General features: G+C 31.4%; 1 protein-coding gene across 3 annotated transcripts in view; it reads right to left on the minus strand.

The window, feature by feature from the left end:
* Positions 1 to 7275: 7275 nt before the first annotated feature.
* The window catches only part of LOC139488122 (meiosis regulator and mRNA stability factor 1-like), a 37177-nt gene continuing 26448 nt past the window's right edge, over positions 7276 to 18004 (minus strand). For all 3 annotated transcript variants that reach the window (XM_071273515.1, XM_071273513.1, XM_071273514.1), the window contains exons 16-23: positions 14209 to 14254; positions 13686 to 13888; positions 12518 to 12745; positions 11849 to 12052; positions 11246 to 11510; positions 9989 to 10060; positions 9159 to 9302; positions 7276 to 8586 (exon numbers count right to left, since the gene is read on the minus strand). In XM_071273515.1, the coding sequence (XP_071129616.1) occupies positions 7934 to 8586; positions 9159 to 9302; positions 9989 to 10060; positions 11246 to 11510; positions 11849 to 12052; positions 12518 to 12745; positions 13686 to 13888; positions 14209 to 14254 (1815 nt within the window). In that variant the 3' untranslated portion in view covers positions 7276 to 7933. The remainder of the gene's footprint in view (positions 8587 to 9158; positions 9303 to 9988; positions 10061 to 11245; positions 11511 to 11848; positions 12053 to 12517; positions 12746 to 13685; positions 13889 to 14208; positions 14255 to 18004) is intronic.

Below are 18004 nucleotides of genomic sequence, written 5' to 3' on the forward strand. Positions count from 1 at the left end.
TATTTATTGTTAGAGGAAACATCCATAAATAAAACATGAAAATAAGGTCAGTTTTAGACATTTACACTTTGTCACACAATTCTATTGACTATTTAGCTACTGTATTTCAGACATGAGTGCATCCATTTGTAATTGATAAATAATGGACAAAATGAAAGAATTGTTATCAATACCTCAGGAACTACTACTTACAAATAATGTAATTATAGGTTTTATAACAAGTGAGAATTTGATATTGTTTAATATCAACTCGAGTTATTTAATTACAATATAATAATAGATGAGCCTTCAGTGAGTTTACGGACATTAAGCAACCAACAATCAATCAATCAATCAATCAATTCAGTGAGTTTATTATAACTATTTAAATAAGAAAACATAGAAAGTACACAAGAATCACATCAAACCATAATAATGTAATATTGACTAATAAACCATGAAAATGATGTCAAGGTCAGATAAACCCTGCTAGTTATACATGTACGCCTTACAATCATGCCATATATGATTTGAAGCTGCCTTTTGCTTATAGTATCTAAGAAACAGACTTAACATTTACCAAAGAACCATGGAAATGAGGTCAAGGTCAAACAGCCAGATAGACATATGAACCTTATGCAGCAAATACAAATGACCTATTACTTATAAAATACGATAAACAGGTTGGGAACACTACCTTATATGGATATGCATGAATTAGCATACTTATGTCCTCGCACATGTAATTGTTTATTTACGTGTGACGCAATTTATGTTCACCTGGGTTTTTGACCAATCCAATAGATGAGTAACAATGCATGATGGACTACTACATGTCTACAATCAACAGAGAACACATGTTATTTACTGAAATGCAACACGTTTTTTCATGCATTGCGGGATTTACAATTTTGCTTAGTTTTTCACTTTTTGTATACACATTTATAGTTCGTGATATAAAGTATTCTTTCCATGGTCAGATTAAAGAAGAGTTGTTTCTATGCAAAGAAATGAGTGTTTGAATTAGCTGATATATCGCCATTAATATGATTGATGATGACATAGAGATTTTAGGTATTCGTGCACAAGACAGCAACAAAACAACAATGAAGAACACAATTACACATAAGACAAACTAACAAGTTAAATCAGTTCTCAACCTGATAAACAGACTGAATCACTAGAACTTCACATTGACCAATGAACCATAGAATGAGGTCAAGGTCAGATGAAACTTGCCAGACTGACTTGTACACCTTATAATTATTCCATACACTAAATAAAGTTGACCTACTGCTTATCTGAGAAACAGACAAAATCCTGCAACATCAATTTTCAGTATATGGGATAATGTTTAGATCAGTACTCTGTGCTTGTTTATCTATGTTAGTTGTTTTTGTTCAATGTGTGAATCTGATGGCTCTAGCCTTTCCAACAGATTTTAAATTTGCTTTTCATTACCTTTATACAATTGTCCAAGGTTAGGAGGATTGAGCACTCACAAACATATTTCACACAGCTATATTCTATATACTCCTGTCCTTAGTAGTTCAGTGTTTGGTGTTTGTTGCACACTATAATATTTGTTTGTTGTGTTAGTGGTTTTGTCATAAGTACAGCTGTTTTTTCTCTTCAAATGTTTTACATTTTGTTATGTGTAAACTTTAGGATATGGGTTTTGTTAATACTGTAAAGGGTTTTGTTAATACTGTAAAGGGTTTTGTTAATACTGTAAAGGGTTTTGTTAATTATATTAGGCTGTATATCGAGCTATAGTGGCTAAAATCCTCATCATTTGAACATATGTGGATAGCTGCCTTATTGGCAATCATAGCAAAACTCTTTATCTTATATTTAACAAATTTGAATATTATACATATTCGCCATATTTTACTATTACTCAGGAAATGAAGAAATCTATACAGTTTTGCATGCTAACACTGAACCAATAAATTGAGGTACCAGTAAAGAAAGATGGACATGTCAGGACGAAAGTAAAGCATTTAGCTAAAAGATGTAAAATATCCAGCTTTAACTTTTGAAATATAAAGCCTTATTATTCATGTTTAATGTGGTTGTCAATAATGACAATGTTGCACAGGAGTGCACACACTGAAATGTCTTGTCTGCATTACTAATCATTGATGCTATGCTGGAAGTTGAAAGATAAAAGACTAAAAGTATCACAAACTATTTATATTGATTGATCTATTTATAGATTTATGACAGTGTTGTCAAGGTCAGATAATACCTGAACACCTTGCAACTATCCTATACATCAAATAAAGTTGGTGTATAAAAAGCAGACAAAAACTACTCAAAATTTACCTATGTACAATGAAAATCAGGTAAAGGTCAAATGATACCTTCCAGACAGATATACCATTATACACTACACAATTCTATCATACATCAAATATAGCAGACAAATGAGTACTTGAAAAAAAAAAACAATAAACTGTTATCCCAGAGATATGTCTCGCCTTTTTGTAATTTTGATAATGCAAATGTTGAAATTAGAATAGCAATACTTTATCAAGTAAGTTATGTAAATATTAAAAGTCCATGAAACATGACTGAATGTACATGGCTAAACAATCTCCATGGAAATGTGAATTGCCAATGCTAATTCAACTGCTTACCAAATACCACAGAATTATTATAAGTTGTTCCCTTTAAAAAAAAAAACACCATCAAAACAAATATCAACTTTTAAAATATGTAAAACGGATTAGAAAGAAGACTTCTATAATACTAAAATTACGAGGTCCAATTTCTCAGCCGTCATCACGTAAAAACGACGAATCAAAGAATTCAACTTTATATACAACTAATATAGTACAAAGGTGTAGATTAAAAATTACACCACTCCAGGCCCTTTTGTTTTCCACGTAATTAATATTGCCAATAATTAGGAAGTTCCGGGTCGAGTCCGATACCGATACCAATAGTATAATCACCTGTCCATGAACCATGATGAGGAGGTGAGGCTATATAATTTCCATGGAAACAATACTTTTAAATGCCAATAAATTTGCATACCAAATATCATTGACTTAAAAAATAAGCAGTTCATTTTAAACTGATCTAATCACAAACTATAAATACATGTAAACTAAGCAAAAGTTTCAAAGTCAATAGACCATGACTGAGGGTTGTTGGGCCAAATAATCTCCATGTTAATGAGGTGTGCTTATACTTACAGAACTGAGTACCAATTAACATTTGATAACCACTAATGGTTCCCCTGGAACTAACCTAATCACAAACTAATACACGTACATGTTAACAAAGCAAATGTATCAAAGTCAATAGACCATGACTAAGGGGGAGGAGCCACGTTAGAAATGAGATATGCCAATGCTTATACATCTGCATACCAAATATCATTGACCTACCATTAGTGATTCCCAATAAACTGAGCTAATCACAAACTAATACATGTAAACTAAACAAAAGTTTCAATGTCAATAGACTGACTGACGGGGCAAGGCCAAATAATCTCTATTGAAATGTGATGTGTCAATGCTAAAACTACTGTATACAAAATATAATTGACCTACCTATTGTGGTTCACCATAAACTAGACCTTATCAAAAACTAATAAATTGTTGATGCTGATGCCAGAATTAGCATACTTTTTTCACACCTTGACTCCCTCAAGGTGAGACAAAAACATTTTTACATTGACCAATGAACTTTGAAAATGAGGTCAAGATCAGATCGAACCCGTCAGACTGACATGAAACCCGAAGAATCATTCCATACATATGGTTGACCTACTGCTTTAACTATCTGAGAAACAGACCTACTAGTGTAACTTAAATGTTGATCAAGGATCCATTAAACGAAATGGAGGAAAGATGAACCAAGCCCGACAGACAAAAAAAAAGAGAAAATAAGTTGACATTGCAAGAAACACATACAAAATATAGTTATCCTATTTTGAAAAATTCACAGGACAAAAAACTATTTAAGCAGTAGCTGAACCATAAATATGAAGGTCAAGAACAATGGACTCAACAGCTGAAAACTCTGTAACATAAGGTATATGCATACAAGGAATGAAGCATCCAGGTCTCCTACTTCTGAAATACAAAGTTTTATTTGCCACTGGATAGCTATTTCTGTCTTTATTTTTTATATTTCAGTGTAATTTTGTTACAGTAGTATGGCTAGCATAAAACAAATCATATCTTCAGTTATTTTTATTGTCAGAAGCAGCACTATAATACAGTATTTCATTGAAGCCAGCAAACAATTTATAGAGATATTGACAGCTTAAATTCATTCAATTTTTTTAATACATGTTTAAAATAAGCTTGAGGGAATAATAGACTCATTTATCATTTATTATGATATCAAAAATTAGAAATTTGGCACCCCATCTAAATGTACATTGAAACAATCTAAAAGATGAGTACTTTTTTCTTTAGAAGTTCTACTAATGGCTAGTTAAGAGTTGTTTTATTCTTTGAAAATAATATATCTCTACATAGATAAATGAGATAAGATATTGAACATGTACTAGATATCCTTTATTTCAAGTATTACCCTCAGAATTGTATGAGCTATCAGAAATAAATGGAAGCTTTTACTGCACATAAGCAATAACAAATTGTTGTAAACAATCAGAGAATACATAGAAACTTTTATTGAGTATCCTTTCTTATAAAATGGTATGATTAATTCAACCATGCTACAGCTTTAAACTGTGTCAGCATGGTTGAGAATGAATAAAAAAACCAAATACTTAAAACTCTATAAAGACAAACCATATTTAAAGATGATCTAATATAATGCAATATCAAAAGCAGTATTTAGCACAATTCACAAAAAAACTGACTAACTTTAAATATCATTTTATCTATTTATTCAAACTTTATGACCATTCAACACCAGTTAATATTTGTTGAAGTGATTCAACATCTGAAAATGTCAATGACAAAAACCTATTTTGTTATCCAAGAAATTTTTATATCAAGTCATCTCCCTTTATATTAACAAATTAAGGCAATGTAGCATTGTTGGTCATGTAAACATGTCAACAAAATAAGTGTGATTGCTCCTTATGCAACAAAAAATATTTAATATCAACAAAGACCAGGTACAGAAAATACAAATAATGGTTTGCAATAATAATGTTGCAGTAAAAGTCCTCTGCCATTTTAATACTTAATATAAAATGTTAGCTCTTCCATCTAAAGACTTCTGCCTTTACATATTTGATTGCTTCAAAAAATTTCCTAGAAAATTAATCCCTACTTGGACAAACATGCATGTACAACCACACTACAGTTTTGATCTGTGTCAGCATGGTTATACATATGAACTTTCCTTCAAAACTCTTTTTACTATTTCTAAATACTTAACGCAGAAAAACTTTTTCTTCTAATCCTACCTGTACAGATTTTAAATTACCCCTTGAATGCATTTCAACATTACAAGTGCTTATTCTTAAATCAAATTTTTCTTTTCCCTGTTTTTAAGTTCTGTACATCAACTGCTTCATCTACAGCAATGTAAACAAAACTAGACTAGAAGTGTATAAGTCAATACAAGATAGTTTTTTTCAATTTTCAGACATTATTTATTTTAGGCCAATTTAAGATTTGATTCTCAGACATAATTTTTTATGAAAATAATGCTAATGGCATATATCAAATAAGAATTAAAATATATCTAAATTAGCACCTCTGAACATCGAGTTTATTGTTTAGAAAAGACAGACCATTATTCAAGTGTAACCATTGTCGACTGATAATATTAAATAAGTTCCACAAATCAGTAAGGCTTCTGAAGCTCCAAGTTGTGATTTGTTTATCAAATGTTTTTTTTTCAAAACTGTTACCAGAGTTGTTTCACATAGTAGAAAAGATGAAAGGATATATAAAACAATATGTATCGATCTTGCTCATGATGTAGCTTCATATACTGACATTTCTTCTGACAAATCAATTGATGCATAGTTAAAATTCCCATACATCAAAATGTACAAACTAAACATACACAATGACAATAACGAAAGACAATAAACACAAAACATACAAAGAACACTACCGTCATAAATATCACATCAACATAAAACACAATATTCTGATAATAATATCCCATTGGTATTTCACTTTGAAATTTCAGAAATCTTGTGATCAAGTTTATTTGTAAGAATTTTAGTCCTTTTCCAGAAATATCTTTAGGAATTTCAAGTGGTGTGCATCAACATTTTCTCGTATAAACCATACCTGTCAACTGACCCGTATTCTGCGGGTGTGACCCGAGATTTTCACATTTCTGTGGGATCACCCGGAACACCCGCCGGGAATTCCGAAAATGACCCGATTTCACCCGTATTTCTTAGCCTTGAGATTGATTTCATAAGTAATATTCCTTTGAAATACCGGCAAATTCGTAATTCTTCCATGAACAGGAAGTTCATCTGGCTATGTAAACTGTCAAATTAAGTGCATGGCTTCACTTGACAGCTTTGGTGTCAAACACACTGTTAATTAAGGTTTATGTACCCTTCTGTAGCCATTTTTGTACGAATTTTTCAAACCTCAATTGTATCAAAACTAAAGATATAATAAATAATAGAGATAGGCCATTTAGTACATGTTCCAAGGGGAAACTTGATGCAAAACATTATTTTTTACTGTTTCATTGCATTTGATAGAAAAAGAGGACTTTGTGGCAAATAAATCAAGATTTTTATAGAAATAAATAAAAGTTGAAAATTATTTTTTACATTTATACTTCCTTTAACTGTATTACTATATTTTATAATAGTCTAATTTCCTTGTTAAATGAAAAATATTATGATTAAAGGCTACATAGCCAATAGTCTCAAACATTTAAGAATTACATTAAATTCTAGTGTTTGATGATAGTAGTATTATTTCTCAAAAAGTAAAGCACATAAGACTGAGTTACTTAAATTTATAAAAATCTTTAAAAGTGCAATGAAATAATATTTAATAAGATTTAAAATGATTAAACAAAATGAACATGCATTGATGTTTTGGTATCTTTGATATACATTATAAGAAAATGTACCATAAATACTGAAATTCAGCTAGAAAAAGTTCGTACGCGTTATGACCTGAGATTTGATTCTTCAATGCAGGTCATGACCTGCATTTTCATCATCATAGGTTGACAGGTATGTATAAACTTTGTCCAAAAAAGATATTTGGAAATTTATAACTGAAATCCGTCTAACATGATATTTAAAGTTATAGTAAATCATCTCACATTGATTGAAGTTTTCTAATACTTTAAACACAGAAATTTTCTGACTTTATTTAAAAGTAAAACAACCAATAGGATAATACAGTGCAGTTTTTTTTGTATCATAAAATATCCATAAATAATAATGGTTTTACTCTATTCAAAAATAATATGAATCTTTTTGAGTATATGAAAATAAACACTACTGGTGATAGAGTAATTCTTTCAAGTAGCAGTTCTAGTCAGTTTATCTATTTACCGTATCCAAGAATGAAGTGCCACAAGTAAATAATTTGCCGTCTCAGAATCTAATGCATTCTGGGTAATATTTTCCAAAGGGTACACCAAAATGTTGTGATTGGTTCAAAACATTCTAAACAATGGAAATTGTGCCAATGAAGTAACGTTATTTTCATTTTCGTGTACGAACAATGAGATTATCCATCGTCCTTAAGATTCTGAAAAGGCAAATTAAAATGATAGATGACAAGTCAAGCTACAGTCTGGACACTGAATGAAGGCAGTTTAAGGTAAAAATTATGTTGGTGAGAATTGTTACTTGATGAGAACTACTTTGTTACCAGTATAAGACATACATTTACTCAATTCATTATGATAAAATATACAATACTCTTAAACATTACTATATTGTTAATAATTTTTGAAAAAGCAAACTTAAATAATCAATTACTAACATCTCTTGTATTACTATAAGAATACACTTGTATTAATGAGTGCCATCTATAGGTATATCAAATTTTGCAGCAAGTCTTGGTTTCCTTGGAGATTTCTTTGGAGAATCTTGTGAAACATCGCTAAGTGTACTAGTATCAGATTTAATGGAGCTGGTTTCTATAGGAAAATCCCTTCTAAACATAGTTTCGTATGATATAGAGTCTTTACTAACACATTCTTTCTTTGTCTGAGACTCCATGTCTATACCTGCTTGTTTTAATTTTGTAAGAGCTAGCTCATCATGTGACAGCAATGTATCTTGCAGCGGACTATGGATTTTCCTTCTAAAGTCCAAGGACCTTGTGGCTTCTTCCTTGGTTACATCATTTGTGCTTCTGTTGAAAATTTGTTCGAATAAACTCTTGCCAATAGTATCATTAGCTTTTATGGAGGTTTCTTGTTTGGGTGTTTCAATTTCTGAAGAATTGTCTTGGGTCTCTTGTGATTTTACTATTTTCCACCAGCCATTTTTGATAATATCTGTGATACTTTCAGACTTCTGAGGGTCATTTTTGACATCTGGAGGCCGACTGACTAAACATTTAGCTGCTAACTGCAACAGTTCTGATGTTGGAGTCATACAAAGTGGGGTCTTCTGTCCAGTTTTCTCCTCCTCACTCAAACGCCATAACTGATCAGCAAGATCTACAAAAACAATAATTGAGATAATTGAGATAATCACATTTTTTTATTATAAAAATTAAATAAAAAGCAGAGTATAATTAAAACCTGTTAATAATAGCTGGGGATCAATGACATTGTTTATAGATTTTGTATCTACAGTTGACATCAGTGTAGGATGTAGCTATAGACCTATAAATATACATGAAGTAAAGATTACACAGTATACTTGCGTTCTGCTTTATATTACGATTATTAGATAATCCCAAACAATACTTTTATATACTCTATGGTATGACTCCATCTGACAGATTATAGTATGGAAATGAAATGTATAAATTAAGTGATCAGTGATTTTATCAGTCAAAGCTGGCCTTAAATGAATATGGTTATCCTTTTAAAGTCTGTTTTTGTGATACATCTAATGTATTAATATATCTATGTATCTCTGGCTTTCATTTTTCTGGTTTTGAGCTTTCCTGATAAAATTTAATCAACAAAAGCGCTTTGAATGCTCCAAGTTCATAAACATTCTTTTTATTCAAAATATGACAATTTAGGTTTAGTTTATCTATTAGAAAAAACAAAATTCTTACCTGAATATGTACTGAGATCGAAAGAGATAAGATCCCTGGGAGATTGTTCTTTAGGTCGAAGATCTGGTGATGGTACTGAGGATGGAACTGGTTCATTTAATAAATCTCTTCTGGAAGGTAACAGTTTCTTTATTCTTTCTGCTTCTGAAAATATCAATTACAGCTGATTTAATTGAGTAAGGTAATATCTTTGGTTAGCTTGCTTGCTAGCTAAACCGTGAAGTCATTGTTAGGTTAGGTATACTACCCTCCTTTCGAAGTAGCCTAGTCCTATAGACAGATAGATTGGTCTACTCTTAAAGGAGGCTGGTTTACTGAATCTAACAATGACTTAACGGTTCAGCTAGCAAGCAAGCTAAACAAAGATATTACCTTTAGCTACATACTCATTGAAATTGGCTGTAAAATAAATTATAAGACTGTTGCATTAAATTCCAAATGCCAATGATACTTGGAAGATTTGGTTTCCACTAGATAATTATATAATGGCAAGAATTTATAAATTTTAAGTAATAAATATCAACCTTACTTCATTCCTTGATTTATCAAACCTTTAGATTAGACAAAGAACAGTTTGCTTTTACATAAACATGAATTGTCTTTAAGTTCAACTATCTATCTTTTTGCTAAGAGTTCATAAAAATCTAATTCTTGATAATGAATTACACTTATATGTGGAAAGAACTTTTTCATAATAAAAACTGTCTACCATGTGGACTTGTTGATATACCATATACCTCATTAGCAGACCAGTGGAGTTTAACAATGTACCTCTTACTTTTTACAATAGGGAACACAAAGCATGGCTAAACTACTGACAAATAACTTACCACTAGTTGGACTATTGCTCAGCAGTAGGAGAGGACTGATAGCCTTTGGGTCTGGTGATGACAAAGTATTCCCTAAAAATGACAGAAAAAATTCAGTCTTTATAAGTTAACAAGCCATCGTAAATGAATGCTTTATGGCAATTTTTTTAAAAAGTATTGGCAACATTTGTTCAAATATAAAGCGAGACTGTATTTGCTACTCAAACCATTTATTGCAATGTTTAGAGACTAGCAATAATACCTTGTTAATACCTTGTAAATAATGAAAGTGCTGTAGTTTATCAATTTGCAACTGTTAATCTGTTAAAAACTTCCTTTTGGTTTTTGTGTTGTAAGTTTGCTGTGTTGAAGACATACATTTCACACCCATTTGTATTCATATTAACTGTGGAAAATGATACTGTGGATTCATTTATTTTTGTGGATACCAATTTTCTTGGTATAAGCCTGAGGAAAACTTGCATATTCATGGATATTTAAATTCATGGTTTTGGCAAAGTCTGAATTCATTCCTTTCGAAAATGTGTAATTTGTTGAACATTTAAATTCGAGGTTACCCTGTACCCGTGAAATCCACAAAAATTGGTATCCAACGAATATTAATGAATCCACAGTAAATGAAATAGAACTTACCATCTAGATCATGAGAAAGTTCTACATCTCTTCTAGGAGTTTTACCCTGGAACTTACCATCTAGATCATGAGACAGTTCTACATATCTTCTAGGAGTTTTAGCCTGGAACTTACCATCTAGATCATGAGACAGTTCTACATATCTTCTGGGAGTTTTACCCTGGAACTTACCATCTCGATCATGAGACAGTTCTACATATCTTCTGGGAGTTTTACCCTGGAACTTAATTAGATCATGAGGAAGTTCTAAATATCTTCTGGGAGTTTTACCCTGGAACTTACCATCTAGATCATGAGACAGTTCTACATATCTTCTAGGAGTTTTACCCTGGAACTTACCATCTAGATCATGAGACAGTTCTACATATCTTCTGGGAGTTTTACCCTGGAACTTACCATCTAGATCATGAGACAGTTCTACATATCTTCTGGGAGTTTTACCCTGGAACTTACCATCTATATCATGAGACAGTTCTACATATCTTCTGGGAGTTTTACCCTGGAACTTACCATCTAGATCATGAGACAGTTCTACATATCTTCTGGGAGTTTTACCCTGGAACTTACCATCTAGATCATGAGAAAGTTCTACATATCTTCTGGGAGTTTTACCCTGGAACTTACCATCTAGATCATGAGACAGTTCTACATATCTTCTTGGAGTTTTACCCTGGAACTGGACAACATGAGGGATAGCTTCAAGTAGAGTCTCTACTGAGGTATAACCAAATAAGGCAGGCTTTAAGTCTACACCAAACTGATCCTTGTAGACCCTCTCGAAATCAGACACATAAACCTGTAGACCATTCTGTAGTAGAACACGGACATCTCTAGCAAACACCTGGAGCGAAGTAAGACTGATGATACCAGACTCGTCATCACCTTTTATCTGTAATTCAATAAAGGTTTATTCAGATCATAGAAAAAGATATGAACAATGTATTTGTGCTGCACATCATAGGAAATATTATTTTCTACCAACACTTGTAAATTCCACTTTGACTGTACACTTCAACATTTCTTTTTCTTTCAATATATTGTTTTCAATAATTTTTGCAGACTTCAATTATTGTGAAATTGAGGAAAACTTGGTTATTGGATTTCTTGAATTTGCCTTTATAAAAATGAAGATTGTTAAACATTTAAATTTGTGGTCAGAACTCATTTTTGTAAAAAAATTCAACATCACATTTGCAAATAATACACATAATATGCCATTCTTCATACCTGAACATAATCTAAAAGTTCATCTTTAAGTTGTCTGATATCACATTCTTTACCAAAAATAGATTTATATCTACTCAATAGTTCCATCAAGGGGAGAGAACCACTGCTTTGATCCATCAACAGCTGTAAAACTTGTCTAGCCAATTCAGGTGTCCCCTGTCGATCTAACAGCCTTATGTATTTACATCTATTTATCATATCAATCTATCAAAACAAAAAGATTTCATAATATGTAAATCAGCTAAAGCTTTGTTTGTAAAGTCTTAATGACAGAGGTATCTTATTAAGCAGTTTTCTTGAGGTGTTTTATTGAGTAGGAGTTTGCTTGTGTATATCTAAGGTGTTACGGTTTTAGTTCACGGACATAAAAATTTATGGTATATTTTAACAAGACCAATACCAGGTCTGGACACCTGCCTGGCTGCATGTAATTAATTGAGGTTGCAGGTATACTGAAGCATAACTAATCATCCCCTTTTAATTGAAGGCAAGAAAACTTTGACAAAAATTTTCCTTGTACAATGAGTGTTGTAAAATTTCAAGCTTTGGAAAAAAGCTAAGTAGCTAAACAGAAGATCTAAACCTGCTTAAAAACTTAATTATCAATTTGCAGACCAAATATAACAGATTTAAACAGATTGAAACAAAATTAAACAATTAAATACTTACTCTGACTACATGTTTAAGTTTCTGGACAAGTTCTTCCTCAGAGTTTACATAGTAATCATGTAGTGGAATATTAAAACCGAAATGGCAAGTAAAAGCCGACATGAGATGATGTAATGCTAGACAATGATTCTTCTGAGCTCTCAATAATTCAACTATCTGATCTGCTAAGACTTTTCTCAGCTCGGATTCTGTTAAATGTATAAGTCTCTCTTCTCCATCTTCTTCAATCTGTTTCATAAAAGAAAGTGTAAAAGATCATTTTAAAACATAATTGAAACAAAGCAGTGATTGAATCTACTATATTCCTAAAATATGTATCTGTTTATTGGGTCTACATGTTTCGCCTAATCAATAGGCATCATCAGGACAATTGTACAAGGAAATATGACAGTGAAGTATGATTCTTGCGGTTAGCGGTTTTAACCGGAAGTATAAGTTACATAATGGTAGTTATGGTGACGTCGCAGAAAGTGAAAGTAAAAGTAATTTAAAAATAGAATTAAATATATAAATAGAATAAAATGTTTGTGTAAGTATGAATAAATAAATAAAGTTAGTAAGTTAGTTCTTTCTTGTTCTGTAGCACTGGATATTAAAATTATGTCTATTCCGTAGATTTCTGTGTTTTGTAGATATATTCCTGGTGTGTATCTGTATTCTTCTAGGCCTTGGTAGTGCGAATATTTGTAAAGTTTCACTGCTGTGTCCCAATTAGTGGTGGTGTATATGTGGTTGGTGGGTTCTTCTTCCATTTCTTGGATGTACGCTTCCTCTGTTCTTAGTCGAATGTTAACGCTCAGGATAAAATTGGAATATCACGGCCCAGGCCATGTGTAAATTTCCAACAACCTCTGGCTTCCATGAATTATTTCTTAATTTTACCATATAAATCTTGAAATTAAAAGTTTTTGGTTCAAACTTTCAAAAAATTTAATTATAATCTTCCACATTCAAGGTAAGCACTGACCTTGAGACCACTGAGGTTGTGCAAAAGACAGTATATATTGTTGGTTATACATCAATGAGACAGAAAACCCAACATATTCACAATGCATCAAGGGGGCAACATCCAGTCTACAGTTTAGTTATATAGTCTTGGACAGGAAATTTGGAAGTTTGTCATGCATATTTCCCTTGCAACATTTCTTTTGTTCTTGAGTATACTTACATCTACAATATGTGGTATAGCTTCAAACAAGTCCAGTAACTTGGTAAATCCATAATCTGAGACTCGACACTGTCGACCAAAGTGATGGTGGAAAGATGGTATAAACTTATTGAAAGGCATTCTACACTGTGGATTATGTTTCAATAAATCCACAACCTCTAAAGAAAACTCTTTAGTTCTTTCTATTTCTTCTGGTGTCTGATCTATGATAAACATAAAAAAATAAGAATATAAAAAATTATACCAATTAGCCATAAACATGCATTCATTATAATTTTCTTGTAAGACAAAAACATGTATCAATAACTTCTTTGGCATAGCTGTTTACAGGTTCAAAAAAATCAATTTCTCTGTAACTAATCAGACATTACAGACATCATGATCTTTGACAAAGTTTTTGTTATATAGTTCTCCAGTTTTTGTTCACTGTTTAAAAGACTGAGACCTGCAACCAAGATGCCATCTTCTTTTGCATTCATCATAGGCCAGACAATAAATTGACTGCAAAAGGAGTAAATTTTACCTTTTCTTGGAATAGCAATGATAGTATCTGTATCCTCTTGCAAAACCTGAAACAGATAAATCAGGGGGGTCATTTCTAAAAAGATTGTCCATTAATAAGCTTAAATTAAGAAATACAATTAAATTATAGATTATCATGGATATCCTGCAACTTCATGAGATGTCTGTCCAATGATTGAAACTAATATCAGCTGGAAAATTTAAAATAGGGAAGGCAGCAGCAGCAAGAAACCATTTAAGGCATTTTGATAGAATTGACATAAATATCTTATAAATATACTTTTAATTAACATGGTAAGCAATAATGCAATGTTTTGAAAAAAAAATCAGAAGTTTGATAATTGACCAATTATTTTTGTTTGGAATCTTAAAGTCTATTTGCCAATTATTGATTTTATTCTGTTATTACATACTTTTTAAACAAACTACTACCCTTTGACAATCGTAGACTGGTTCTATGCCAGAGACAACAGTGGCTGTTGCCAATGCAAAGCATGAAAAGTTGAAAGTGATATATTGATGTTTCAACAAATCTTTATTGAAAAATAACTTCTGGGATTGAAAGTTTTTAGTGGAATAAAAAATTAAATGTTGTTAAATGATTTGAAAAACTTAATATAATGGATACAGGATATGAATGATGGTAATATCAACTTAGCAGTCCTGTTGGATTTTAAGAAAGCTTTTGATGTAGTAGATCATGATATTCTCTGTAAAAAACTTGAAATTTATGGATTTGATAATACTGCTGTTTCTTTTTTTAAATCATATTTGAATGAAAGAACTCAACAAGTACAAATTGGTAATGCTCATTCTGAAAAACTTTATATCAAGTATGGTGTCCCCCAAGGCTCCATATTAGGCCCCCTTCTTTTTATATTATACATAAACGACCTTCCTATTTATATGCAAAATTGTTGCACTGATTTATATGCCGATGATTCAACTTTACATCTTTCTGGTAATTGTTATCAAACTCTAGTCAAAGGTACAAGAAGATTTACATGGTGTAGAGGAATGGTGCAATGATAACAATATGTTCATCAATAAAAATAAAACAAAATATATGATTATTGGAACGAAGCAAAGAGCAATGCCACATTACAATGAGAGTTGTTTAACTATTAACAATCAAGTGATACAATCTTCCACATTATCCAGATTATAGCACAGTAAAAACAAAGAGATTTTACCCATGTCATGTGTTAACACTAAATTTATAACGAACGGCCAATGCGTTTGAAGATGAGGATTTCATGGCGTAGATACCATTGAAGCAAGGACGCAAGGTTCACAAACGGAATGGCCCAATAAACAATCATAATTAAAACCATAACAGTCAAAGATAGAAAAGGTTCGAATGGCTGTAACTATATATATATAGGTGTTTCAATTTGCCAGAAAGGTTTCCGTGTTTTCAGTTCAGTTTGATTGTGCAGTGAGGGTTTAAAAAGGATATTAAAATTACAAAAGAGGGCTGCTAGATTAATACTAGAAACAGACCCATTCGCTCCTTCTGCACTCTTATTCAAACATTTAAACTGGATGACAGTTGAACAGAGAATAAAATATCATAAGTTAGTGATGACATTTAAGTGCATTAAATGTGATGCCCCATCATATCTTACTAACAAGTTTCATTATGTTTCAGACAGAAATCCATACCCCTTGAGAAATGCTGTTCAAGGAAACCTCATACTCCCTAAACCAAAAACAGAATTGTTCAAAAAATCTTTTATGTATTTTGGACCATTCTTGTGGAATAATTTGCCAATACCGTTAAGAAATATTACAAATGTTAATTCTTTCAAATACAAAATAACAGATCATTTACTGAAATCAACCTAGCTATATCAATAATATTAAAAACTGATCATGTCATCATGTTAATTTTTTTTTCTTTTTTCATCACATTTTATCAAGTTGTATTAAACATTATTATCATACTTGACTTTTTATACTAATGTATGCAATGTATATGTTTGCATTTTGTTTGATTTCTCATGATGAGGGCCTCAGGGAAGATTAGTTATATAGCTAACTGTGTAACCCTCTTATGGTGACTTGAGAAACACCGATATCACTCAGATTACAATTCTACCTTGACAGGTAAGTTTGTATCTAGCCTATAAAATACTTATTTAGCCTTGAGAATTGAAAGGTCAGTTTATCCCATTCATACAAAAGAAGTTGGTAAAATTGGCTTCATGCCATTTACCTTGTCCAAAATTAAGGTCACTTTATTGTTTTAAGAATTGAATGCTGCTTTTTGTAAATTTATTGGGGTGTAAAAGCGTTGACCGAAGTACATTTTGTATGAAGCGCGAAAGCGCTTCATACTAAAAATGTGCGCACGGTCAACGCTTTTACAACCATATAAAGTTACAAAAAGAAGCATTCAATACTTATAATTACATTTTTTTTTAGCTAGAATCATAAAAACACGATTTTTATCAAGTTTTCATTGAATTTACCTGTGCACTTTATTGTGGGACCTCGTGTCATCATGAATGATAAATGTTATTGTCTAATACAATTGTTTCAGGAATAGCACGAGATGTGCAGTTGGCCAATCAGAATAACGTATTATAATGAAACATACATCTAATGTAATTATATTGTGATATTGTTAAAGTACAAAAGAACCCTATATTCTGACCAATGCTTAAACTTTGTGCATCTTGATTCAATTGTTCAAAATATGTTAATGTTGAAATTTAGGGGTTACTTTCGGCCTTTTTTTTACGTGTTAGTTTTCTTTTCAGATATTAAAAAACTATCGGCTTTATAGAAATAGACTCTGCTTGCAGGTTCTCTTGTTTTTTGTTTACACCAAATTCTAAAGGATTATAATTTAGTTGCAAAATATTCTAAACGAGAGCTGATTTTTTTTTTTATCTTTTAATGTGAATTGAAGGTTAAATAATTATAATGTGAATTAGAATGAAGAAAACATCTTGGTCCCAAAAAAAATCATCAATCAGGATATGAAATTCCAAATATTAATTTATTATACTAAAATCAGTTCATATAGAATAAACTTTTAAGATTTTATTGATTCCTTTTAAATTGAAATCTCAAGCCACTGTTTTGCAGGTTTAGATCATGCCCCAACAGAAAACCAATAAATATGACAGTACAATGTACTCTAAGCACAAACACATAAGGTCAGTGTAAAATAGACATCTAGGGCAGGAGCAAACTGTCAGTTATACCAAACCAGTTTGACTAGATCTCTAGTTTAAAACCAGTTTGACTAGATGTGTAGATTATTCTTGGAATAACAATGGTGTGGCCTATATTTTGACAAGGTAAATAACATGAGGACCTGGATGGGTTTTTTAATATCTGTATTCTTTAAAGTTTTAGGGCATTTTCTTTTAATAGCCTTGAAAAAACTCTCATTCTGTAAAATTCTCATGAAAATGATTTTACTATTTAGTCTTTCTGTTACAAGATTATTTATCAATTATGTTCATTGATCATGATTATATTATCAGTATGCCTTACAGTTACCTAAGTTACCTTTTTATTATGCACAGTTATTCTTTATACTTTTGCACTGCAGTAAATTATTCTCTATTCTTTATTTTGATGTTCATTTTCTCTATTCTCTATTATTTTTTGTTGCTATTACATGTATTCTCTATTCTGTAAACCCCATTCTGACCCTCATAGGTAAACTTCTTTTGTATGCATGGGATAAACTGACCTTTCAATTCTCAAGGCTAAATAAGTATTTTATAGGCTAGATACAAACTTACCTGTCAAGGTAGAATTGTAATCTGAGTGGTATT

The sequence above is a fragment of the Mytilus edulis genome, chromosome 9 (genome assembly GCF_963676685.1).
Source record: "Mytilus edulis chromosome 9, xbMytEdul2.2, whole genome shotgun sequence".
Classification (NCBI taxonomy): Eukaryota; Metazoa; Mollusca; class Bivalvia; order Mytilida; family Mytilidae; genus Mytilus; species Mytilus edulis.